Source organism: Pseudonaja textilis, chromosome 11 (assembly GCF_049901715.1).
Source record: "Pseudonaja textilis isolate UNSWEBS1 chromosome 11, rPseTex1.2, whole genome shotgun sequence".
In the NCBI taxonomy this organism is placed as follows: domain Eukaryota; kingdom Metazoa; phylum Chordata; class Lepidosauria; order Squamata; family Elapidae; genus Pseudonaja; species Pseudonaja textilis.
In genome coordinates this window covers 3,336,856-3,363,127 of record NC_142000.1, presented here as the reverse complement: position 1 = coordinate 3,363,127, position 26,272 = coordinate 3,336,856, and the positions used below count along the sequence as shown (strand labels likewise).

Sequence of the window (26,272 nt, the reverse complement as noted above, 5' to 3'; positions counted from 1 at the left end):
TAAAGTCATGTATGGACTCACCGCCTTGCTTAGACATTCTGAGCCCAAACTGTGCTCGTAAGCAGTGGTGGAATTCAGCCGGTTCACATCGGTTCTCGAGAACGGGTTGTTAACTTTCTAGTTTACCAAACTGGTGGTTGGAAGAAATCATTAGCGGCAGAGAACCAGTTGTTAAATTATTTAACACCACTGGTCGTAAGTCGAGGATTTATCTGCACCCTAAAATTAAGTCACAGAACAACAAAATTCCGGTTGCAAAATTCGACCCCGAGGTGCCGAAGGACTGTATCTTTGACTCCTCGGTGTTTGTAAAGTGGAGGAGAAATGTTGGAGCATTGCTAGTTTTTATGACTCCTGATATTTATGGGTCCTTCGAAGCCCCCTCGATACGCCCCCTCGATATGGCCGATTAAAATCAGGCAGGGAATTGTTAAAACTGGGCCTTGTGCCACCTGCTCCTTTGGTTGACGCTTTCCTTGCTGGCAGGAGTTGGTGTTTCTGTATATTCTGTGCCTAGAGGACACACACACACATACACACTTGTGTCACACCCTTGTTCTCCAAGGTAATAAAGCAATTATTAACTTCCCTGACCTTTGTTTTACACGCACGTCCTTGACGCAAAGCGGAACTGACAATTCCTTTCTCAATCTAATCCGAAAGGGGAAAAAAAATAAACGTTGCAGTCCCTTAATCCAATGGCCCTCAGTACCTGTGAGCCACGGTTTCCCCAACGCTTAAAGTGTTTGCTTACCGATCACAGGTTTCGTTTTAACCCCGTTGTGGTTCGCTTGACAACACTGACAGAAGGAAGGCGTAAAAATTAGACCAAAAGGTTCACTTAACAACCAGCTTGCTCAGCAGTGGAAATCCTGGTCCCGATTGTCATCGTCACCCGAGGAGCCCCTGCAGTGATTGGGGCCAGAGTCTCAGGAGACACGTGCACTGCTTTCTGGGGCTGTAAATGAGATGGGAGGGGGGTTTAATCAGGGCCGGGCCGGTACCGGTTCTCCCAGGTTGCGGCAAACTGGTACCAAACCGCTAACTCATTTTATGGCCAGTTCAGCAAACCGGCAAATCACACCCCTGGCTGGCCCTCCCCTCCCCTGCCCTGCCCTCCACGGAGTCCCCACATGGGTGAAAAACGGGCATCCCAGAAGCTCGGGAAGGCTGGAAATGGGCCCATTTCTGGCTTCCCGGGAGCTTGTGGAGCCCGGGGAGGCCGTTTTCACCCTCCCGGAGGCTCAAGAAAGGCCTCCGGAGCCCGGGGAGGGCAAAAACACCCCCCGCCGCCATGGTGCAGGAGGCCAACTAGGCCACGCCCACCATGGCCAACCTCACCAAGCAACAACTGGGCAGAGAACCCGTGGTTAACATTTTTGATGCCTGCTCCTGAATTTAAGCTTGTTGCTGGCCTGGTGGGCAAACCATGTTACGAATCACAACCAGTTGAGTTAATTCCACTTAATTGGGAGCCTTCGTGCACAGAATCTCCCAAATTCTTAAACAGTACAACTCTGAGCTTTTTCCCTGCTCGTTCTCCTGCTCTGGGCTACACAGGTACTCCTCGACTTACAACAGTTCGTTTAGTGGCTGTTCGAAGTGACAAGGGCACTGGACAAAGGGACTTACGGCCATTTTTCACACCTTTGCAGCCTCCCCGGGGTCACGTGATCCAAATTCAAATCCTTGGCAAGCGACTCCTATTTATGACGGTTGCAGTGTCCTGGGGTCATGTGATCACCCTTTAGAGACCTTCTGGCAAGCAGTCCATGGGGAAGCCAGATTCACTTAATGACCGGGTTATTAACTTACCAACTGCAGTGATTCAGTTAGGAACTGTGGCAAGAAAAGTCATAAAATGGGGCAACATTCACTTAACAACTGTCTCCCTTAGTAACGGAAATGTTGGGCTCAATTGTGGTCATACATTGAGGACTATCTGTATTCATCCAAGAATCTGGTCTTTTGAAGAAGAAAAAAACTCTCTAATCCGGTGGTCGCCAACTGGTGGGCCGAGGACCACTGGTGGTCCACAAGAAAATTTTGGTGGTCCGGAGAGAAATGTCCCCCCCCCCAAAGGAATTAATCCAGGCTGCGCAGGAACACAAGACTGCGCTGCCCACATGGCCCGCCCACCTACTGGCCCCCCACCCTTCGGCCGAGCGCAAACCTTACATTGAGTAGAGCCACGCGAGCTGGAAGGTAAGACCAACAGCAGGGAAGGAAATCCGCCCTGGGATGGTTTGCTGATGGTGCGAAAGTCGGTCCTATATTCCAGAGCTGCCGGAGTCACAGGACTGGCCCTCTGGTCATCCCGGAGCAGCTGCTCCTCCACCCGGGTACACCGGCCTGCTATGGACTGGAGGAGCAGCTGCTCCGGGATGACCAGAGGGCCAGTCCTGTGACTCCGGCAGCTCTGGAATACAGGACCGACTTTCGCACCAACATCAGCAAACCACCATTAGTCAAGATTCATATTAGTGGTCCGCGGGATTTAAAACTATGAGTTTGGTGGTCCCTGAGGTTCAAAAGGTTGGCGACCCCTGGTCTAGGAAGTATTTCTACCAGATTTCATTTTCTTCCTGTTTCATGAGGACAAGTTAAGATAAACAAAATAAGAAGGGTGTGACAATACACCCTCACTTGCGATACATTTACGACTGCTCGTTTAGCATTTGAGTCAAAGTTACGAAAGTCCTCCTTCCGGCTATTTATGACCTGGATAGAAAGTTCTATCCGCCAGGCCTTTGCCCGTCATACCAGTAAACTGTGCAATCGGCAACTTAACCACTGTTATGTTGCTGCAAAAAGTGTTGCAACATCTGGTTGGTTACACGCCTCATTTTACAACTTTTACTTCTTACGACTGTACTGGGCAGGCTCCATTACGGTTGTATGTCAAGGACTACCTGTACTAGGAGTTTTAACCTTGGCAACTTTAAGACTTGTGCATTTCAACTCCCAGAATTCCTCAGCCAACAAGACTTGTGGACTTCAACTCCCAGAATTCCAGGAAAGCTGGCTGAGGAATCCTGGGAGTTGAAGTCCACAAGTCTTAAAGCTGCCAAGGTTGGAGACCCCTGACCTGTACAGAGTTGGAACAGTTGGCTGATTTATCTTTGCAGGTATACGACATCCCTCCCTCGGTCAGCAAGGATGTCCCAGATGGCCCCCTGAGGGAGGAGACCTACGACGTGCCCCCTGCCTTCTGCAAGGTGAAGCCCTTTGACCCTTTGCGCCATCCGCTCATCCTAGCCCCGCCTTTGGTGCCCCTGGCGGAGCCACCCTTGCCCGAAGACGTCTACGATGTGCCTCCACCCGCCACGAAAGGGGTGTCGGAAGCGCAGGAGATCTACGATGTCCCACCAGGGCTGAGAAAACTGGCCAGCCAGGAGGTGTACGATGTGCCCCGAGAGCTGACAATCTGCAGTAAAGACGGAGAAGCTGACTACATCTACGACGTGCCCCCGCAGGCCGATCGGGCTGATAGCAAGCGGCTTTCAGCCTCCAGCACGGGCAGCACCCGCAGCAACCTTTCCAATTCTTCTCTGGACATGGTGCCTGTTCGGGAAGCTCCGGACAAGGAGTTACCCCTCGACCAAGACGTTGCCATGGAGACGCTGGCCCGGCTCCAGAGCAATGTCAACACGGCTGTCTCGTCACTCATGTCTTTCATCAGCGGCAGCTGGCGCAGCCCCGAGAGGATGGAGGCCCATGCGGGACACATCCGGGGGGCAGTGGATAGCGTCAAAGCGGCCCTCAGGGAACTGCTGGAATTTGCTCGTGGGGTGGTGGCCAGCGCCGCTCAGGCCTCCGACCGCTCCCTCTACTCCAAGCTCAGCAAGCAGGTGCAGAAGATGGAGGAGGTGTACCAGGCGCTACTACGGCATAGCCAGGCCTTGGAGGGTTGCGGTTGGGCCCCTAGCGCCCTGGTAGCTGGCAAGTCAGGGGCGCCGGATGACCTCGAGCACCTGGTCATGTACTCACGGGGGGTGCCGGACGACACCAAGCAGCTGGCCTCCTTCCTTCACGGCAATGCCTCGTTGCTCTTCAGACGGACCAGGGGGTCCCCGGCCTCCTCGGGGGAGGGCAGCCACCCCCACGGCACGCCCTCTGAGAAGGCCAGCAACATCCAGTCACGGCCCTTGCCTTCTCCGCCCAAGTTCCTGGCCCAGGACTCGCCCGACGGGCAATACGAGAACAGCGAGGGCGGCTGGATGGAGGATTATGACTACGTGCATCTCCAGGTGGGCTTGGCCTTGGGGCAGGAGGGCTGGAAGGGAAAGGCAAGTCAGGGGAAGGATTTGTCCCCCTCACACAGTTGGAAATGCTCCCACGACTGGGTGATCACATTTGGTAGGTTCATGCTGCATGCAGGGGTGGGATTCTACCGGTTTGGACCAGTTTGGGCGAACTGGATGTTAAATTTACATCTGGTTCACCCAACTGGTAGTTGAACGGACCGGCTGTCCCCTGCTCCTCCCAGGAATCTCCACATGGTCCATTTTGGATGCAGGTAAGTGCAGGGTCTGTGTGGAGGCTCTGGGAGGATGAAAAATGGGCCAAACCGGAAGTTCTGGAAGTCCGGAAATGAGCCTGATTCCGGCTGCTGGAGGCCGAGGCTGTTTTCACCCTCCCAGAGGCCCGAGGGAAGCCTCCGGACTCTGGGGAAGGTGAAAAACGGCTTCCCAGAAGTTCCGGTAGGCCATGCCCGCCATGGCCACGCCCAGCCAGCAACCAGGCAGCGAACCGGTTGCTGAGATTTTTGAATCCCACTCTTGGCTGCATGCCAAATTGGTAATTTCTGGCACTTTCTGGCCAACCTTGGTTCATAGGATCTGGTTAGTGCTTGGATGAAGGCCCCAAAAAAGGTCTATAGAGTAGGAAGCTGAAAGCCCTTTCCAGAAGAAGGCAAACCTTTTCCATAAAATTCCTGAGGAAATTACACCCATTCAAAATGTCCACCCATTCAAAGCCAAACATATTGTGAAAACTTACCAATGGTCTTATGATGTCTAAACAGGGCTATGACATTAAGCCATAAAATGTGGCCGGGCTTTTCTTGCATTTTAGGCAAATACAGTTTTGTTTCCAACCTGGGGATAGGGTTTCAGATCTTAGATGACCCTAACCTTGATTCCTACTTCAAAGCTGGCCTCTGCTGTCGGAAGTCTAAAACGCTTGTTAGGATCAAGTTGATCAGTTGTGAATTTCTAGGTCTCCTTTCAAAAGAGTCTAGGAAAAAGAGATGAAATAGCAAAACCAAATCAAAAGCCTAAAAGTGGAAGGATGTTAACAATGTTAAATGTTTGGGGAGACAGCTTTATATCAAAAGTTTTCCCCTTGTGTCAAAAGTTGGCATTGACATCTGTCAGAAATGGGGTAGGGCAGTGGTAGCTAACCTTTTGGGGCTCCTGTGCCAAAAATTGTGTGTGCACTTGCACGCTTGCCCTTGCGTGCCAGCACCCAGAAGACAATGAGTGCCCCCCCATGACCCAGAAGCCATGTGTGCACAATCCCCATCCACCCACTCCCTGCCACCCCCTTACCTGCACTGCGCCTCACAGCTGATTTTCAGCCAGTTTGAGGCCCTTTTCAGCCTCCCAGAGGCTTGAGGAAGGCTTCTGCAGGCTTTGCAGGCCGAAAACAAGGCCCGTTTCATCACTTCCAGTATTTCCAGAAAAACAGGAAGTGACAAAACAGGCCTAGTTTTCATCCTGAAAAGCCTGCAGAAGCCTTCCTCAAACCTGTGGGAGTCCGAAAAAGGCCTCAAACCGGATGAAAATGAACTATGAGGCGCGCGCATGCGTAGTGAGGTAAGTTTGCCTGCAGCTTGCATGCCGGCACAAATGGCTCTGCGTGCCACGGTTTAAGGTATTTTGCTTGGGCGTGTCAGCCTTCCAGCAAAACTCCATTCCATCCAATAACTCCAAAACAAACATCTTCTCAAAGGTTCCTTTTATTTAGATAGTAACTGACACCACTGGGGAATCCTGAATCTGAAAGTTCCGGGCTTCCTTTACAATACAAATCCAACTACAAATACAACAATACAATAATACAATACAATACAACTACAAATCCATCCCCTGCACCCATCACCACATCCCATGGCCCAATCACCATCCGTCCCAAGTTAAGACTTCCTTTCACTAGGCGCAACACAACCTGACCTTGAATCAGAAAAAGAATTTTATTATGTCTAACTAGATATACTACAATACATTTCCCCCACCACCACTTTCCCAGGTTCAGATATGGCAGGTATGGGGCAGGTATCTCAGCAGGGGGGTGGGCGATTAATTTTCATGAGGGGGCCAACTGACTGAAGGACCCAACTTGACTTCTTCACCAAGACAAATTCCTTGTGTCTCCCATCGCACTTGGCCAATAAAGAAATTTATTCTATTCTATTTTCCCACCTCCCGTGATGTGCTTGTTTACATTTGACTTCTACTTTCCAATTGACCTCAGGTGGGATGGAGGAGAGCCAGGTGACCTCAGGTGAGCCAAAGAGCCAGAAGTGGCTGGGGGTGGAGAGGCTTTGAAATGCCCAGATCTTCTCTGGAGACCCCTTCCTCTTTCTTCTCCCCACCCTCCACATTTTTAAATTAAGTTATAAGGTATTGTAAAATACAAAACGCAAATAAAATGAAAATGGGGGGAAGGGGAAAGAAAAGTGAGGAAGGATAGGGAAAGAAAAATAAAAAGAAGCATTGACCTCAGACCCCCTCTCTTCCAGTAGAATAAGGCATTAACAACAGATCACAACTTTTTGCCTTTGCATAATAGTATAAACAGGTCATATCTATAAATATCTATCAGTCTAATCTGTAAAACCCAAAGTACAGAATAGGATAGGATAGGATAGGATAGGATAGGATAGAATAGAATAGAATAGAATAGAATAGAATAGAATAGAATAGAATAGAATAGAATAGAATAGAATAGAATAGAATAGAATAGAATAGCCAAGTGTGATTGGACACAAAATAAATTTGTCTTTGGTGCAAATGCTCTCGGTGTACATAAAGGAAAAAACTACATTCATCAAGAATCGTAAGATTCTTAGTGATAATCATAGGATACTAATCAGCAATCCATCCATACTAAGAAACAAATGAAACAATATAAATTGTAAAGATACAAGAAACACGGCTATAGTCCTAAGTGGGAAGAGATAGGTACTAGGAAATGTTATAATCTAGTAGTAGAGGAATAATAGTAATACAGTCTTAGTAAATAGTTGGACAGCGTTGAGGGAATTCTTTGTTTAGCAGAGTGATGGCGTTCGGGGAAAGAACTGTCCTTGTGTCTAGTTGTTCTGGTGTGCAGTGCTCTATAGTGTCGTTTTGAGGGAAGGAATGGAAACAGTTTATGTCTGGGATGTGAGGGGTCTGTAGGGTTTCATTCTTTTCCACATCAAACATGAAGTTCAGAAGTGGTTTCCATGTGGAAACCGAAGTACTTGTGTTCTTTTCTTTAATTCCAAGGGGTCAGTTTTGCCATTTCAGCCAAGTCCCATCCACTTTTGCAGTCCACGGTAGGAATTCCACTGACCTCTTCCGTTGTGTCTCGATTAGGGGAAGGAGGAGTTTGAGAAGACCCAGAAAGAGCTGCTGGAACGAGGCAACATAATTCGGCAGGGCAAAGGACAACTGGAGCAGCAGCAGGTCTGTAGGGGAATACTCTCTCTTGCACACACACGCGCACACGCACACACACACACACCCAAGCCTATGGCCATCTCTTCTGGCTCACAACCATCCTGTTAAGTCTTTGCCTGCTTTGCAAAGAGCAATTTCTGGGTGAGACAGACAAAAAAAGAAAGCAATGTGTAGTCCTTCAGTCGCAATTCTTTCTCGACGGGTAGTCCTCAACTTATGACTGGTCGTTGAACGATGTTCAAAGTTACGACTCAAAAAGGCTACTGATGACCCATCCACAAATTTACAATGGCTGCCCACCTTCCGTAGTTCTATTATCACATTTTGGGTGCTGGGCAACTGACTCACATTTACGATGGGTTGCAAGCGTTGAGTCCGGTCATGTAATGCCTCAATTTACAACTGCAGTGACTTACAACCAAAATTCCGGGTTATGATTGTAAGTCGAGGGCAATCTGAACTTATTTCTAAAACAACAAGCATGGGATTGTTGTGTAGCCTTTTGTGTAAAAAATGTCTTTGATCAGCCTAATGCAGTACTGCAGGCTACTTCTGCTGACTGCCGGCTGCCAGCTGCCTGCAGTTCGGCAGTTCGATTCTCACTGGCTCAAGGTTGATTCGGCCTTCGGTCTTTCTGAAGTTGGTAAAACAAGGACCCAGATTGTTGGGGGCAAAAGGCTGACTATAAACCGCTTAGAGAGGGCTGGAAAGCACTGTGAAGCGGTATAGAAGTCTAAGTGCTATTGCTCCCTTCCTTCCTCCGTCCCTCCTTCCTTTCCTCCCTCTATTCCTTCTTTCCTTCCTCCCTCCCTTCCTTCCTCTCTCTCTCCCTCAGCCTTCCGTCCTTCTGTGGTAGATAAAATGAGGACCCAGATTGTTGGGGGTAAGAAGCTGACTCTATAAATGGCTTAGAGAGGGCTGGAAAGCACTGTGAAGCGGTATAGAAGTCTAAGTGCTATTGCAATTGCTAATCAGCAAGAAATCCTCATGTCACTTTGTGATTTTTTTCAGATGTCAGTTTTAAAAATTATCATTAATTATGGCATCTCCTACCTTTCTGCCAGGAGTTGCTACTGTATTTCCCCCAAAATAAAACTGGGTCTTATATTAATTTTTGCTCCAAAAGATGCGTTGGGGCTCATTTTCCAGTTAGGTCTTATTTTGGGGAAATACGGTACTAAATGTGTCCATCTGGCTATGAGCTTAAATGGGGCTTCTTTGGGTAGGGTAGGGCTTATATTACGAGCATCTGAAAAACTCACGCTAGGGCTTATTTTCCCATTAGGTCTTATTCTGGGGAAAATATGGTCTAAATGCATCCATCCGGCTGATCTTAACTGGGGCTTATTTGGGGGTGGCGGCAGGGCTTATATTATTAGCAGCCTGAGAAATCATTCTAGGGCTTATTTTCCAGTTGGGTCTTATTTTCAGGGAAACACGGTAGCTGAAGTTAGTTAAAATACCACATGCCTAATGATCCTAATGATCAACTTAATGAACTCCTCTATGGGCCGATAATTGCAGCTTTTGCAGACCGTCAGGGCAGGGGGCGAAGGGCTTGGCTTTCCTTGAAGTCTGCAGCCGGGCCGGTGTTCACCTTTGTCCTTTGCCCACAGCTGAAGCAATTTGAGCGCCTGGAACAGGAGGTCACCCGCCCTATCGACAATGACCTGTCCAGCTGGACACCCCCACAACACTACCCCCACCTGCGGGGTGGCGGCACAGCTCTGGGCCCCTCTGACCGGCAGCTGCTGCTTTTCTACCTGGAACAGTGCGAGGCCAACCTCACGACGTTGACGAACGCCGTGGATGCCTTCTTCACGGCTGTGAACACCAATCAGCCCCCCAAGATCTTCGTGGCGCACAGCAAATTCGTCATCCTGAGCGCCCACAAGCTGGTCTTCATCGGGGACACTCTGTCTCGCCAGGCAAAGGCCCAAGAGGTCCGCCAGAAAGTCACCCATTACAGCAACCTCCTCTGCGACATGCTCAAAGAGATCGTGGCCAGCACCAAGACCGCTGCCCTCCAGTACCCGTCCCCAGCCGCTGCCAAAGACATGGTGGAACGGGTGCACGAGTTGGCAAACAGCACTCAGCAGTTCCGGATGGTCTTGGGGCAACTGGCTGCCCTGTGAAGAAGCAGAGTTGTTCTTGGACAGAGTGAATGGACTGTAAATATTTTGTCCGGTTCACCCGCCCACTGAAGAAGGGTTGTGGTTGGGGGGCACCGACCTCCCCTTCCTTGGTAGACACTGACCACGGCAGTCCTGGATCCCTGACCCTCCCGCTCCAAGTCTTGCTCCAGCCAAGAAGACGGTCTCATCCCTCGCCACAATTGTAGAGGGCAAATAATTATATTTTCCTGTTTGATTCCAGAACTGTTTGGCTAACGATCACTATTTAAATCAAATAAAGAAATTTACAATCCAGCCTGTTGGAGCCTGAGAGAGAATCTTCTCCGTGGGGCATGAGTGAAAGTGAAAGAGAGGTGTGGGGGTGTGTGTTCAGGGGGTTCGGACCAGTGGTGGGATTCAAATTATTTTACTATTTATGGTTCTGTGGGCATGGCTTGGTGGGCGTGGCAGGGGAAGGATATACTGCAAAATCCCCCTTCCCTCCCCACCCCACTAACCTGCTTTCCAGCTCCGTTCTCCTGTGCAGGGCAACCAAAGGAGACCCAGCCGATCAGCTGGGACTCAACGGGAGGCAGAGAAGGGATGGGGTTGGCGGGGCCAGTCAGAGGTGGGATTGGCTGAACTACTCAAAATTTCCGCTACTGGTTCTCCAGAACTGGTCAGAACCTGCTAAATACCACCTCTGGTTTGGACTAGTTCTTGCATCCAGCTAGAGAAAATGTGGACTGGTTTGGAGAACTGGTAGGAAAATTTTTGACTGCCCCACACCCACCCACCCACCCCCTCCCGCTCTTACTTCTCACCTCCCCTATATCCTGTTGTTTCTTAGCTCAGCTGATTCCCGCAGCAGAGCAGATTGCCGCGCCTCAGCTGAGCTAAAAAAAAAAGCTGCTGATGGTCGGTGTTGCTGTTTACCTGCGTGTGAGATTACTTCCCGGAGTTAAAACACAAAATCGTAGGGCTGGAAGGGACCTTGAAGGTCATCTAGTCCAATTCCCTGTTCAGCTACTCCAGGAGGCAACTTGTTCCATTTAACAGTAACAGTAAAATAGAAGAACCGCTGACAATTTAACAGAAGAACCAGTTCAAGTTGGAGAGGATGCTTTGGACCGCGATTCAGGCTCTTCTCCTGAAGGGTTAGGAAAGTTTGCTGGTAGGTTGAAAGGTATCGAGCCTGGAAATAAGGTGGAGGGCATTTTCCATCTCATGTAGTTGGAAGGGGGAGAAACAGCAGGATTCAAGTGTCTCTCGTTGCCATCCATAACACACCTTCCCCAAATCCTGAAATCACTCTTCAATCAAAGGATTTTCGGAAGAAAGGGGAAGAGGGAGGGAGGGAGCGAGGGAAGGAGGAAGGAAGGAAGGAAGGAAGGAAGGAAGGAAAGGAGAGAAAGAGAAGCTCTGTAATTGGCCTGCCTCAGGTGACTTCTTGAAACCAGCTCCAGAATTTAGGACCTTAAGCTCCCCCTAGGAATGAGAAGCTGTGAGGGACAACCCATAATAAACCTGAAGCTCGAGTTTTGGCAGCCTTGCATCTTTTTCCAGAGCATTTGCTCCTTAACATTTATTTTGTTAATTTATATCTTCTCAAGGAGCTTCAGGCAAATCCCTCCTTCAGTTTTCTTGCCACAACCTTGTGAGGTAAGTGGGCCAGGAATTCACACCCATTGAACGTCTGTAACCGAGGGTGGACTTTGCTTCTCGCCCAACCTGTGAAGGTTGGAAAACATCAGCTGCAAACGAAGCCTTTTGTAGGGCCCTGGGGTAGAATTCCATCACTAAGGCTGGGTAATTAAATTATATTGAAGGTGTCCCGGGATTAATGCGATAGCTTGGATTTACTGTAGGTAACTTTTAATCGTTGTGTTATTGATCGCACTGATCTATTCTTCTGCACCCATTTATCTTAATCTTGAAGGCTTAAGATGAATTCCACTCCTTTGCATAGAGAGAACATCTGGATGGGGATTCTGCCGTAGACAATGATGGTCAAGAATACTTACTAGCTCAGCCCAGATTTTTTTTTTTTTAAGGCACAGATGTCAATTTTGTAGAGCTAAGAGGGAAAACAGCCCTTCTTTGATGTGGCTGTTCACTTGGCTATGCTGAAAATTGCCTTCCCCAAACCTGTGGGACTGAGAGCCCATTTAGCCAAAGCCGGAAGACCTAATACCGCTCTTATCAAGCCTTAGTAAGACCACACCTAGAATATTGCATCCAATTTTGGTCACCACACCATCTTGGATCTTGGAGTCTTAGCAAACAACCAGTGTAAATATGAGCCAGCAGTGCGCGGCAGCAGCCAAAAAAGCCAATGCAATCCTAAGTTGCATTAATAGAGGGATGCAATCAAGATCAAGGGAGGTACTAATACCACTCTAAAGCTTTAGTAAGACCACACCTAGAGTACTGCATCCAGTTTTGGTCCCCACACTATAAAAATATTGAGACTCTAGAAAGAGTGCAGAGAAGAGCAACTAGGACAATTAGGGGACTGGAGGATAAAACATACGATGAACGGTTGCAGGAACTGGGCAATGTAGTCTAGTGAACAGAAGGACCAGGGGAGACAGGATAGCAGTGTTCCAACATTTGAAGGGCTGACCCAGAGAGGAGGAGTGGGGTCAAGCTGTTTTCCAAGGCACCTGAATGCCAGACAAGGAATAATGGATGGAAGCTGAACCAGGAGAGATTCAACCTGGAAATGGGGAATTTTCCGACAGTGAGAGCATTCAACCCATGGAACAGAAATTGCCTTCAGAAGTTGTGGGAGCTTCATCCCTGGAGGCTTTTAAGAAGAGAGTGGACTGCCCTCTGTCAGAAACGGTGGTGGGCCTCCTGCTTGGGAGGGGGGGTGTTGGACTAGATGACCTTCAAGGTCCCTTCCAACTCTGTTCATCTCTCTATCTTTCGGCATTGGGTGGGCCACCCATAAGCAAGACAAGAACGAGGCTCAAGAGAAAAGATTTTTTTAATGCATTCATGGCCTCCTCTCCTTTTCCCAGGTTCAGTTATTGGCCATGATCTTGTCTGCCCAGGCACGCAAGGCACTGACCCGACCGTAGACAGCCGGTGTGCTGGTCGAGCAGCGGCTGCTACCCCAAGAAACGATGCCCACCAGCTTCCAAATATTGCCATTCTGACACACCAGCGGTCCACCAGAGTCACCCTGCAGATACCAAAAACAAAACAAAAAAGGGGATTTGAGTTCCTTGGAGACCCCACTTTGTTTGGGGGTGGGATTGGCCCCAATTTTCCCCACTTGGCATCTGGAAGCCAAAAGATCTTGCAGGTTCAGCTGAAATGTGGGCTTAAAGCACGTCGAACCAAGAACCGAGTCAGTGAAAACATTTGTGCCACCCACTAAGCTTGTCTGGTGTAAACCTGGTTAGTTTCTGTGTGGCTTGTTTAAACTTGCCCGCTTTGGTAGTTTATCATGCACGTCTTGAATAACTGAGAAATTGGGGCGAATGATTAATTCAACTAATCCATTAATTAATGTGAACACAACTACTGTTTCTTTTATAGATCATCCTTCAACTCCAACATGGGAAAAAATGGTAATCCCCATCTGACCCAAGGCTCCCACACACACATAAAAAAACTGTTGGGTGACCTTTAGTCTCTAACTTGGATTAAAAACATTTTCCTTTAAATCCCAACTCATAAGGAAATAGAACTGCTATATTTGGGCTGTAATCCTCCAAATGGCCACTAGAGGGCAGCAAAGGGCACCAAAGTTGTCTAGACCAGTGGTTTTTAACCTGTGGTCTGCAGCCCCCTAGAGGGCCATGATGCTCTCACAGGACTGAAAGCTTGTAGAATGAAATCTCAAGATAAGATTTTGGGGTCTATGGCAGAGTCCCTGGCCACAAAAGGTATTTAAAGGGTCTGTGGTGAAGAAAAGGTTGAGACCCGTTGGACTAGATCTGTTTTAAGATAAGACTGCTGGGTGGGGCGTTCTGGGACTTGAAGTGCAGAGAAGAGCAACCAGGGTGATGAGGGGACTGGAGAATAAAATGTACGATGAACAGTTGCAGGAACTGGGCTTGGCTAGTCTAGTGAAGAGAAGGACCAGGGGAGACAGGAGAGCAGCCTTCCAATATTTGAGGGGCTGCCCCAGAAAGGAGCGGGGGGGGGGCGGGGTCAAGCTATTTTCCAAAGCACCCAAAGGCCAGACAGGGAATAATGGACGGAAATTGATCAAGGAGAGATTCAACCTAGAAATAAGGAGAAACTTTCTGACAGTGAAAACAATCCACCCATGGAACAGAAGTTGCCCTCAGAAGTTGTGGGAGCTTCATCCCTGGAGCCTTTCAAGAAGAGATTGGACGGCCACCTGTCAGAAATGGCGTAGGGTCTTCTGCTTGGGTGGGGTGGGGGTTGGACTAGATGGCCTCCAAGGTCCCTTCCAACTCTGTTAATCTGTTAAATCCACCTATTTTAAAACGGATCCAGACAACTCTAATCCTTTGCTGCCCTCTAGTGGACATTTGGAGAGCTTCTTATCACAGCTTCTTAAAAGTTGCTGAGGTTTAGATTTTTGCAAGCCCAATAAGACTAGCCTAAAAAAGAGCAATACGCCAATGGCGGAGATTTGGTGTGTGTGTGTGTGTGCCTGTGTGTATTGCGCTCACCATACAGGAAGAAGAGCCTGCTGCACCGGCGCAGACCATCGAGTCAGTGATTTTGCTTCCCCAGAATTCACTGCACTGCTGATTGGACAGGAGAGGCAGGGCTGTTTGTTGCAACTTGCAAGGGGTGTCGAAAGCTGCAAGAGAAAAGATTAAACTAGCGGCTAGGAGGTTTCCAGTGTAAAGGATCTCATCCGTCTTTGGCTGCTCTCTGGCCTCCCCTGAGCTCAGAACTCACCCCCAGAAGGCTGATCAGCTGCTCCGTGTTAGATTTTCTTAGCTCCCCCCATCCCTGTTGGCATCATGCTGGAGATACAACAACACCCCTTTGGCCTATGATTGCAACCTGAAGTGCTTGCAGTCGACAGAGAGAAATCCGTTCATCTTCCTGTTTCCCCTGCCTTCCCTTCCTCTGTTATTCCCCCTCAGCTGAATTTCAAAAGTCAACGTTTCAGGGCAGGATTTAAGTTTTTTGTACTTCAATGCCATGCAATGCTGGAGGTTAAAACCCACCCAACCCCGCCTAGAAAAATGAAATACTTTAGGATATATCTAAAAGGCAGAATAGTTCCCCTAAAAGAGAAGTAGAAATTCAGAGAGGCAGAAACTCAGCCCGCTCCCACCTTTGCTAACAAGTCATTAAGGCCTGGGCCAGTCTATTCTACATAACAAAGATCTACTCCAGGTAGAGCTTTAATGGGAATTGCCCAACGCCCTTTCATTACATCACCATCATCCAGCCAGGCTCAACCAAGCCTGGGACTCAGGACAGCCTACAGAGTTGCCCCTGCGTGGCCTCATGGGAGTCTGACAACCAATCAGAAAACAAGCTCCAATTCAAATCCCAACGGAGGGTATAAAACCCAGGGATTCTCATCATCTCTTCCCTTTTTTCCTCCTAGGATCTCCAAGGCAGGTGATCCTGTTCATCAATAAACCTTCTTTCCAAGCAACTTCCATGAATCCAGTGTCTTTTTCCCCACTTGGAACTAACCCAGAAGGATATTTCTTCCAACAGCAGAAAATAAGTTCATTGTTGAGTTGATGATGTTGGCTAGGAGGAACTAGCAAGCCCTCTTCTCCTCTTCCCCCTCCTTTTCCTTTCCCTTCCCTCTCCTCCTCTCCCTCCCCTCCCCTTCCCGCCAGTCACCTCTCTTTGTCACTCCCCTTCTTCCTCTCCCCTTTTTTTAACAGTTCTTTAAAAAATTTTTACACATCTCTTCATGTGAGCAAATGTGATTCCAGATTACAATATTTATACATAATCATAGTTACACTTTCAACTTTCTTAATTAATATCACTTCAAAGTATTATCCATTCGACTAATCGTTAGATAAATTTCCCTTTCAATATTTCAATTCATTAATTCAGTATCAAAATCATTTCATCTTCACATATATTTTCAATTCTTTATCCCCTATTATTTCCATTTTCAGCTTACCCACCTATTTTATGTTACCTTATGTAGTTATCATCTATAACTTTCTCAAGACCAATATATAATTAGACAGTCAATGAAAAAAAAACCGAGTAAAACTAAAGTAAGATTAATACATTTAGGATCCACATGGTATATCCCCCACATCTACAATATATCTTATATCTATGCCAGAGATATTCATATAATCATTTCATATTTTTTCTTTGTTTCCAAAATGTACCTATATAATTTTAATACATTTTCATTCCCTTGCTTTTGATTATAATATAATTCATTCATTATAAATATATTACATTCCCACATAATCCCTTCTAGTTAATTATATTTTCTATTTTCTCATATCCTTTGTATAATCAATTGTATTTTCTATTTCATGTATACTACAAAGAAAAAAATAAAATAAAAACAGAGTTAATTTCCACTTTTACTTCCCTTTGACCAATATTAACCTAAAGCATTTATAATTCACACTTTTTAAACATAATTAATACCAGATTTTCACCCAAGTGATCATCATATTCTCTGTTTTCCTAATATTTAAGTAGTCATTCGTATATTTTAGAATATATATGTGTGTGTGTGTGTGTGTACGTATGGTATTCAGCTTTGTTCGGGTATTTTCCCACGTCATTATAGTTGTGCTTTTAAAGTTGTAGCAACGTTTTCGGCAGAATCTCATCTGCCATCATCAGGCTTCTGTATTGTGTTCGTCTGTGAGTCAGTTCCTTCCTCTCCCCTCTATTCCTGTCTCACTTTCACCCTTTCCTTCTCTTTTTCATCCCTTCCCTTCCCTTTCCTTGGCCCTCAGGTACCACCTATTCTCTCAGGTTGTACAATACACCTCCCTACTCCTTGGTGAAGTGTGAGAAGAAGCCTTCAGCTTTCTTTCACAAAGGGGGAGCAACGATCCTGGAGATACTAGCTTTCAGGAGAAATTGTTGGTCTCAAGACAGGCAGGTACTGGGGAATGCGGAGTTTCTTAATTTAGATGGCTCCAACTCTCCAACTTACGGGTTGAGTTGCAGAGATATTTTTTGCTGTGCTAGCTGGTCCCTCTGCGGTTGTACATAAAATAAAACCTCTGTTCTGACCCAGGTTTTGTAAACCGTAATTGTTCACAAACTTGTTTTAAAAACAAAACCTATTTTATTGCAATGCTGGGAATTGTATTCATTCCCAGCCAGAATTAAACTCAAGCAGTTCCCCAAGATAAGCACACACCTTTCAGTTCTGTGAAGTGCTGCCAAAAACAGAAGTATCAAATGAACTAGAAAAGAAACCAACCGACGTACAAGAAAAAGCAACCGAAATACAAAGAGCTTTCAGGATGACTCGGAACCGACCAAACGACTTTGCTTCCTGCAAAGGTTTCATCATCTTTGCCTGTCCTTTATACCTTAGGGGAAGGGCAATCATACCCCCAGCCTTACTCCTGAGTTGCCCCTTTTGTTTCAGCTGCTCTCGCCTTCTAGCAGCTCTGTGCACACGCATACTGGGAACAGGCTCCCCTGGGTCCTCTGCCTCACTGCTGCCAGACTCTGGAGGCTCCGGAGGCAGCCCCCCACTCTCAGATGGTCCTGGCCCCATCTCTGCATCGGATGCAGGACCCTCATCCAAGTCTTCTCCAGACTCTTGGACTGGTCCCCATTCTTCCCCACTGTCTGATCCTGCTGCTGTCAGCACCGGCTGCTGGCGAACCACAACAACTTCCAGGTGACTTACATGGACCTAAGGAATCTTTCTTGGGAGCAGAAGAAGACCCCTGCCATTGCTGCCTTCCGACTTTTGTCCATCCTAGACCTGGCTATGTTTAGCCAAAGCTGGTTAGGGCAATCCCCTTTTCACCACTTCCCTACTGGCTCAAACTTAACTCATTCTTCTTCACGCTAGTTTCAAACCAAGCAGAAGGAAGAAGCAGACCCCTAAATAGCCCACATGGCTCTCAGACCCACCATTGTACCGCGTCTTCCCCCAGCCAGTGGTGACACAGAGGTTTCCACTCTGGAACGAGTCTGTAGCATCGGTCAGGCACACGGGAGACACGGTGTCACTGAACGTGGCAGGGGTGGCCAACTTGATAAGGGCGATATCGTTGTTGAGTTTCCCGGAGTCCCAGTTAGGATGGACAAAGACCTGGTGGGAGAAGAGAGAAGCTGTTAAGGCTGCAAGAAGGAGGTGGTGATGTGGAGGAAGTCCAGAAGGTCATTAGGTCCCTTCTGGCTTATCTTTGCTTACGGGTTTTCCCATCACCCTTTGCCGGTCTTTTGATTTCCAGATCAGGAAATCAAAGTTATGAAGGCTGAGGCTACTTTTTGCATAAAGTTTATAGTAACAGAATATAGAATCACAGAGTTGGAAGGGACCTCGGGGGGTCTTCTAGTCCAGCCCTTTGCTCAAACAGGAGACTCTCTACCATTCTGGGCAAATGGCTGTGTAATCTCTTCTTGCAACCGTTCTTCGTGTTTTATTTTCCAGTCCCCTTGATCATCTTTGCTCTTTTTCTCTGAACTCTTTCTAGAGTCTCAATATCTTTTTTGTATCGCGAGAATATTGCACCCAGCCAAACTGGGTGCAATATTCTACGCATGGTATTACTAAAGCAATACTAATATGTCACATGATCATGATTCTACCCCTCTGTTAATGCAACCTAGGATTGTGTTGGCTTTTCTGGCTGCTGCTGCACACGGCTGGCTCACGAATAAGAACAGAACAGAATAGAATAATGGAATGAAGAAGAGAAGAGAAGAGAAGAGAAGAGAAGAGAAGAGAAGAGAAGAGAAGAGAAGAGAAGAGAAGAGAAGAGGAATAAGAAAGAATGGGGTAGGGTAGAGTAGGGTAGGATAGAATAGAATAGAATAGAATAGAATAGAATAGAATATTGGGATGGAGAATAGAACAGAACAGAATAGAAGCTGGAAGCGGCCTTGGAGGTCTTCTAGTCTAGCCCCCTGCTCAAACTGGAGAACCTATAACATTTCAGATACGTGGCTGCTAGTCTCTTCTTGAAAACCTCCAGCGATGAAGCACCTATGACTTCTGAATGCCAGCTTTTCCACTGGTCAATTTGTCCTCAATGTTAGAAAGTTTCTCCTTAATACCAGGTTGCTTCTCTCCTTGATTAATTTCCATCCTTGGTTTCTTGTCCTGCCTTCTGGTGCTTTGGAGAATAATTTGATCCCCTCTTCTTTGTGGCAGCCCCTCAAATACCGGAAGGCTGCTATCATGTCACCCCTAATTCTTCTTTTCTTTAGACTAGCCAGGCCCAAATTTAAATGATTGACTCCAAGATCCCTCTCAACAGTTACTGCTTGTTTGGCCAGGTTTCACCTAATCTTTACTTGTACATTTGATTTTTCTTGCCTAAGCGTAAAAGCTTATTTTTCTCTATACTGAATTTCATTTTGTTAGATAGGGCCCAATTCGAGTCTGTCAAGGTCCATCTGGATCTTGAGCCTATCTTCTAGGCTGCTGGCTATTGCTGCCAGTTTAGTATCATCTGCAAATTTGATAAGTTTCCCTTCTATTCCCTCATCTAAGTCATTTATGAAGATGTTGAGGAGTACTGGGCCTAAGACGGAACCTTGTGGCACCCCACTGCTTACTTCCCTCCATGTAGATATAGTTCCATTTTGATCTACAGGCTGAGTGTATCTGGTCAGCCAGTTGTGAATCCATCTAGTGGCGGCACTGTCTACATTTTCCTAACTTTCCAAGAAGTAGGCTACGGTCTACTTTATCAAAGTGCTTCGACATCTAGTGGCCTCACCCACCTTCTCAACAGCCAGCTTCTGTATCTTCTCTTCGGGAGAGCAACGGTCAAATTCTCCAAGCACCACAAAATCGTTGGTCCTGCAGAAGGCAAAGGTGAATGCCAGGTACACACCAAGAAAACATGGGCATAGCGAAGACGATAAAGCAGGAAGGGTACATTGAATACCTTATTTAAAGAGGAAAATACGTTCTTATTTGGATATCACTTCTGGAATGTGTGCTTGTGAAGAAAAAAAAATGAAACCCTGATTTTGGTTTTGTTGATTAGAAAGATTTGGTGTTATAGAAATGGTTAGTTTCTCTATATTAACGTGTAAAAGCCAAAAGTGGAGATTGGAGTTTTATTTATCTTGTACTGTGCTAGGAAGAGTTGGAAGTCAGTGCCTCTCTTTTCTTCCTTTTTCTCTTCCTCCTCGTATTTCACACCCCCTTTTCCCTGCTCCCTTTCCTTCCCTTAATTTCCTATTTTCCTTTCTTTTTTGTACTTTATATAATAAAAAGTTTTTAAAAAATGAAAAAGAAAGCATGGGGGACACAGCACGACCTGGCATCCACCTGCAGAAGTGGGTAGGTGACTTCAACAGCCCATAAAACAAAATTAAGTGCTCAAGAGCTCGCAAACAAACAAGTTGAAGTCCTGGAGGGTCTTTCAGAACAGGGGTCTCCAACCTTGGCAACTTTAAGACTTGTGGACTTCAACTCCCAGAATTCCTCAGCCAGCTTTTCAAAACGTAAAATCACCAAACCGGTAGTTACCCCGGTCAGATCCCACCCCTGGTCCTAAGTCCCTTTTTTAAGTACTGATGTAGCTTTGAATGGTCACTAAGCGAACTGTTGTAAATTGCGGACTATTTGTATTACCACCCATTTTTAAAGCAAAAATCAAGCGTGATCTTTTTTTAACCAAATGTCACCATGCCTGAATACCATTTACAAATGACAATTACAAAAAGGTTTTCTGTTCTTAGCCCAAACCCATCTTCCTTTTCTCGCTTGCTTTAACATAAGGTAAAGGTAAAGGCTCCCCTCCTTGCAGATGCGTGCTACTCATTCCCGGCTCTAGCGGGTGGTGCTCCTCGCCATTACAAAGCCAAAGAGCCAGCGCTGTCTGAAGACGCCTCCGAGGTCATGTAGCCAGCATGGCTAAATGCCGGAGGTGCACGGTGTTACCCTCCCACCAAAGGGGTCTCTATTTTTCTCCTTGCATTTTTTTTATGTGCTTTCGAACTGCTAGATTGGCAGAAGCTGGAACAAGGAACGGAAGCTCACTCCATTATGGGGATTCGAACTGCCAAATTGCTGTCCTTTCTGATCGACAAGCTCAGCGTCTTAGCCGCTGAGCCACCTTTTAGCTCCTTTAGAGATAATGGCCTCTAAAAGTCAATGATTACTTGATGGCACGTAATCCATCAATCGAGTTGCACTGGTATTCATTTCAATCGAGTGAAATTAAAGTGTTGGCCCCCAGCTAACTCATAAGGGCAGAGTTTTGCTCTCCCAACAATAGTTCCTTCCTCCTTAGTGAACTTCAGATGTGATCCTCATCCATCCTCGCAGTTCCCAGGTGCCCTCGGCGTTTTCTCTAACTCCCAAGGTGAGTCTCAACAGTTCCAACAAGTTTGAGAAGGGCTCAATCTCTTGGAATCTGATCAATAAGCGTCTTAGCCACTGAGCCACTGTGTCCCTTCATAAGTAAGTAAGACATACACACTTGTTATTGCCCCAAATATCTCCCCTACAAGCACTACTGCCTGATGCAACTTCCCCCCTACACACACACACAGCAAGGAAGAAAGTGTGTACTCACGTCACTCCACAATGGGCTGCTGTTACCACCCAGTTTTCGTTAACCAGGGACCCACCGCAGAAATGCCATCCGCTTGGCTCCTGCGAGGAAAGCCAACACAAAGACATTGTAAGTCCCAGGTCAGACTATAGTTGGCAAGAGATACACATTGTATGGCCCCGGAGAACTGCTGGGAGCTAAACAAGGCCAGGATAGATCCGGTACTGTTCAGGTAACCTAACCCTCCACGGTTTAAATGCAGGTGTCTCCCATTTCCTCCTCAAATGGGGTTGAGGATCAGGCCTGGACAATTTAGAATTGTAGAATTATAGAATAACGGAGTTGGAAGGAACCCTGGAGGTCTAATTTCATCATCTCTTTCATTTCGGTTTTATGATCTCTTCATCGTGTCCCTTCTACCTTCTTCCAGGGATATCCAAAAGATATGGGTTTTTTTAAAAAAAAGATAAGATAGTGGCCACAACAAAACAATGCTAGCTCTACCCAAGAAGTATATAAAAAACGAGGAACTCTTCCATCACATCACTCTATATTGCCATTCTGGTGGGTGTTTTTTGTCACTATATTCTGCAGGCATCTCTGTTACCTGGATCATTGGCTTTATGGCTTAGCACCCGAAGGCCAGACAAGGAACAATGGATGGAAACAGAACAAGGAGAAATTCAACTTGGAAGTAAGGAGAAACTTTCTGACAATGAGAACAATCAACCAATGGAACATAAGTTGCCCTCGGAAGTTGTGGGAGCGCCATCATTTGAGACCTTCAAGAAGAGATTGGACTGCCACTTGTCAGAAATGGTGTAGGGTCTGCTCCTCGGGCTGGGGGTTGGACTATATGACCTCCAAGGTCCCTTCCAATTCTTCGCTGGGCTCTGAAGGGGCATCTTAGCTGGCACAGAGATTCAAGCGAAGCTCTTGAGGAACGTGCTGAGAAAGGGCGTTTCTTCCTAGGGTTTGTGGATAATTATATGGGCGGATTCTCTGAAGGCAGGAGAATCCGGAGGACTCTGCAGAAGCAGAAGTGTAGCCCTTGGCCTCCAGCGCTCCGGCCTCTGGGTGAATGTGTATATACACATATAGACACACATATACATACATACATGCACATGCACACAACACACAAATGCACACACACACACACATATATGAAAACGGAAAAGTCGATGCCACAACTTACTACAAAAATTGCATATATGATTTGTTTTTAAAGGTGGAAAAACTTAATAAAAATTTCTTAAAAAAAAAATTTTTCCAAGTTTTGTCTTCTCTTAGGTAAGAACTGTGTATGTGATGCCCATGAAAAGCATAACATTGCACTATCGCGGCTGCCATTGTGGCATTTCTGACCACAAACCACAGCTATCTTTGCATGGGCATTTCTTGGGCGGGGGCAGGGCCACCTTAACAACATTATGGGCCCCGGGCAAAGCAGTGTCCTGGGGCCCCTACCACAACTACTCACAGGAATAAAAATGTAAATAGCCAATAAAATTAAACCTATATTTGCATGTTACTATCAACTAAAAAACGCAGTAAAATGTCATAAATGTGTTGCTGTATTTATATGCATTGAAGGGTGAATGTATCTTGTGTCATATATATGTACACAGAGTAGTATGGGGCCCCTATGCCCATCAGGCCCATGTGTTAAAACAGCCCTGGGCACCGGGCAGGGGCGGGCAGGAGAGGAGGAGAAGAGAAAAAATATGGAACAGGTTGCAGGAAAGGCAAGCACAGAAGACCAAGGCCTGGGTGCTCCAAACCGCAATTAAAATAAAATCAGAAGAAAAAGTGGGGAGGCCAGATGGAAGGAAGAAACGGAAGAGAATGCCATCTGGAGACCTCCTCATATAAAGGATGTGCAGAAGGTGTGCCCAGCGTACAGTAAAAGCTTTGGGTGGAAAGGCTTGGATGACTGCACCCTGTATTAGTGTGTAGTAACTCATTTGCACATTGAAAGGTTGACTGAGTGGAAACCGGATTCTACTCTTAACAGATCAACAGAGTTGGAAGGGACCTTGTAGGTCATCTAGTCCAACCCCCCCTTGCACCATTTCTGACAGATGGCTGTCCAGTCTCTTCCTGAAAGCCTCCAGGGATGAAGCTCCCACAATTTCCAAAGGCAACTTCTGTTCCACTGGTTGATTGTTCTCACTGTCAGAAAGTTTCTCCTTATTTCCAGGTTGAATCTCTCCTTGTTCAGTTTCCATCCATTATGCCTTGTGTGGCCTTCAGGTGCCTTGGAAAATAGCTTGACCCCTTCCTCCTCTCTGGGGCAGCCCCTCAGATATTGGAAGATGCTCTCATGTCCCCCCTGGTCCTTCTCTCCACTAGACTAGCCAAACCCAGTTCCTGCAACCTGTTCATCATATATTTTAGCCTCCAGTCCCCTAATTGTCTTAGTTGCTCTTTAGGATAAATATTTGGATTCAGCTTTCGCTCTGTGTCCTGTGCATTCTGTGCATGGTCAGAGGCTCTGCAGCCTCCTTAGTCAAGCCCTGCAACATTGAGAAGGCCAGACTACAGTTGAGAGCTTCTGGAAGGGAAACCATCAAGCAAGAGGGAAATGCAGCCATCCCTTCCCTGCGTCCATTACCTGTAAAGACACCTGCCAGGGCCATGATCCAGGCACCGCATCCTCTCCGTTGACGATACGGGAGTAGCCTGTGATCACGGGCTTGATGGCAGGATTCCCGCAGGCTGGAAGCAACAGAAAAGATCATCTTTATCAGTGGTGAGATTCAAATTCTTTTACTCCTGGTTCTGTGGGCATGGCTTGGTGGGCATGGCAGGGGAAGGATACTGCAAAATCCCCCTTCCCTCCCCACCCCCACTAACCTGCTTTCCAGGTCCGTTCTCCTGTGCAGGGCAACCAAAGGAGACCTAGCCGATTGGCTGGGACTCAACGGGAGGCAGAGAAGAGATGGGGGTGGCGGGGCCAGTCAGGGGTGGGATTGGCCGGTTCTCCGAAGCACTCAAAATTTCCGCTACCGGTTCTCAAGAACCCGTCAGAAGCAGCTGAATCCCACCTCTGCTCTTTCCCCAATTCTACAATTTGCTTTGAGTTAGTGGCCATCAATGTCAACCTGGGAAGGACACAGACGGAAGCAGCCAGCAGCCCCATACGATGGACGCAAGCTTCTCCACGGTCGTGAGATCAAAATCTGGGCACTTGGCAGCTGGCATGGATGCTTAGCAATGTGAATTCAATAGCTATTTGCGCTTCTATGTTCATAGAATAGAACAGAACAGAATAGAATAGAATAGAATAGAATAGAATAGAATAGAATAGAATAGAATAGAATAGAATAGGAACATGAGAAGAGAAGGGAAGGGAAGGGAAGGGAAGGGAAGAGAAGAGAAGAGAAGAGAAGAGAAGAGAAGAGAAGAGAAGAGAAGAGAAGAGAAGAGAAGAGAAGAGAAGAGAAGAGGAATAAGAAAGAATGGGATAGGGTAGGGTAGGGTAGGCTAGAATAGAATGGAATGGAATGGAATGGAATGGAATGGAATGGAATGGAATGGAATGGAATAGAAGAGAAGAGAAGAGAAGAGAAGAGAAGAGAAGAGAAGAGAAGAGAAGAGAAGAGAATGGAACGGAACAGAACAGAATAACAGAGTTGGAAGGGACCTTAGAGGTCTTCTAGTCTAACCCCCTGCTTAGGCAGAAAATCCTACACCACTTCGGACAAATGGTTATATCCAACATCTTCTTTAAAACTTCCAGCGTTGGAGCATTTACAATTTGTTCCACTGATTAATTCTTTCTAACTGTCAGGGAATTTCTCCTTAGTTCTAGGTTGCTTCTCTCCTGGATCGGTTTCCACCCGTTGCTTCTTGTCCTGCCACTTCAGGTGCTTTGGAGAAAAGCTTGACTCCCTCTTCTTTGCGGAGGTATTGGAAGACCGCTATCATGTCACCCCGGGTCCTTCTTTTCTTCAAACTAGCCAGGCCCAATTCCTGCAACCATTCTTGATATGTTTTGGCCTCCAGTCCCCTAATCATCTCGGTTGCTCTTGAAAGCCAGTTGGCTGACCAAACCCTGGATTATTCAGTCAGGTTCGGAAAGGACATTCCTTGCCTCAAGGACTGTAGAAAAAAATCACAAAAGGTTGAATACTTACAGGGTGGCAGAGTAAAAGCAGTTGCGGCACTAAGAAATGCCAGGCAAGTCAAGAACCACAACGAAGCCATGTTTGAACCTCCTGAGCTGGCAGCTTAACAGAAATGAAGGTACAGACGTTTCTACTTTTATTTTGTGTCTGTACCGGGTATGTTTGCCAAGAGTTGTATACCCAGCATACAACGTTCTGCTACGTTTGCCTTTTAGCCTGGGACAAAGGGTTGGTCCATGGGAATGGACACACCGGTCTCTTGATAATTCGATCAATAATTGGCAGGAGCTTGAAATGGGCTTATTGACATTAACCGCAGCTAAATTAAATTTCTTGGCCAATGTCTTGGGGACAATCAGAAGAAGATTCTGGGTGTTTTTCCCTTTCTCCTGGTCTTTGCAAAAGAGGAACAGAAATGTTGATCTGTGGGTGGTGGGAAATTGGGAATCCACAGCTGTCAATATCTTTCAATCAATCAATCAATCAATCAATCAGAAAAGAGCTGGAAGGGATTTTTTTTTTCCCAAGCCTCTCCCTTCCCACTTATAACAAAGGAGTTTAGGTTTTACCTTCTATTAAAAAGCAGGTTTTCCTTGTCCATTTGTTAATTTCATAAGGGAGGGAGAGTATCTTTCCCTTTTCATCACTTTTCTTCGCCGCTGAAAACATCAATCAGGAACATTGTAGCGTCCAGAAAA

At 46.7% G+C, this 26,272-nt stretch overlaps 2 protein-coding genes across 3 annotated transcripts in view; one reads left to right on the top strand and one right to left on the bottom strand.

The window, feature by feature from the left end:
* The window catches only part of BCAR1 (BCAR1 scaffold protein, Cas family member), a 55,938-nt gene extending 45,839 nt beyond the window's left edge, over positions 1-10,099 (top strand). The window contains exons 5-7 of one of the 2 annotated variants that reach the window (XM_087940432.1): positions 3,129-4,250; positions 7,587-7,676; positions 9,287-10,099. In XM_087940432.1, the coding sequence (XP_087796558.1) occupies positions 3,129-4,250; positions 7,587-7,676; positions 9,287-9,805 (1,731 nt within the window). In that variant the 3' untranslated portion in view covers positions 9,806-10,099. The remainder of the gene's footprint in view (positions 1-3,128; positions 4,251-7,586; positions 7,677-9,286) is intronic. The other variant, XM_087940433.1, reaches the window with a different exon arrangement.
* A 2,654-nt stretch (positions 10,100-12,753) lies between these two features.
* On the bottom strand, positions 12,754-26,050 carry LOC113445325 (chymotrypsinogen A-like). The gene is made up of 7 exons (XM_026714446.2): positions 25,584-26,050; positions 24,059-24,162; positions 21,463-21,542; positions 19,655-19,733; positions 17,834-18,014; positions 14,443-14,576; positions 12,754-12,974 (listed from the first exon to the last, which is right to left on the bottom strand). The coding sequence occupies exons 1-7, from the start codon at positions 25,651-25,653 to the stop codon at positions 12,813-12,815; spliced, it is 810 nt and encodes a 269-aa protein (XP_026570231.2). The 5' UTR covers positions 25,654-26,050; the 3' UTR covers positions 12,754-12,812.
* Between the last annotated feature and the right edge of the window lie 222 nt (positions 26,051-26,272).

Coding starts and splice junctions, on each gene's coding strand:
- LOC113445325 (XM_026714446.2), bottom strand. CDS start 25,653: ATGGCTTCGTTGTGGTTCTTGACTTGCCTGGCATTTCTTAGTGCCGCA. Junction 21,543..24,058: donor CCTGGCAGGTGTCTTTACAG/GTAATGGACGCA, acceptor CTTTCCTCGCAG/GAGCCAAGCGGATGGCATTT. Junction 12,975..14,442: donor CAGGCTCTTCTTCCTGTATG/GTGAGCGCAATA, acceptor TGGTATCTGCAG/GGTGACTCTGGTGGACCGCT.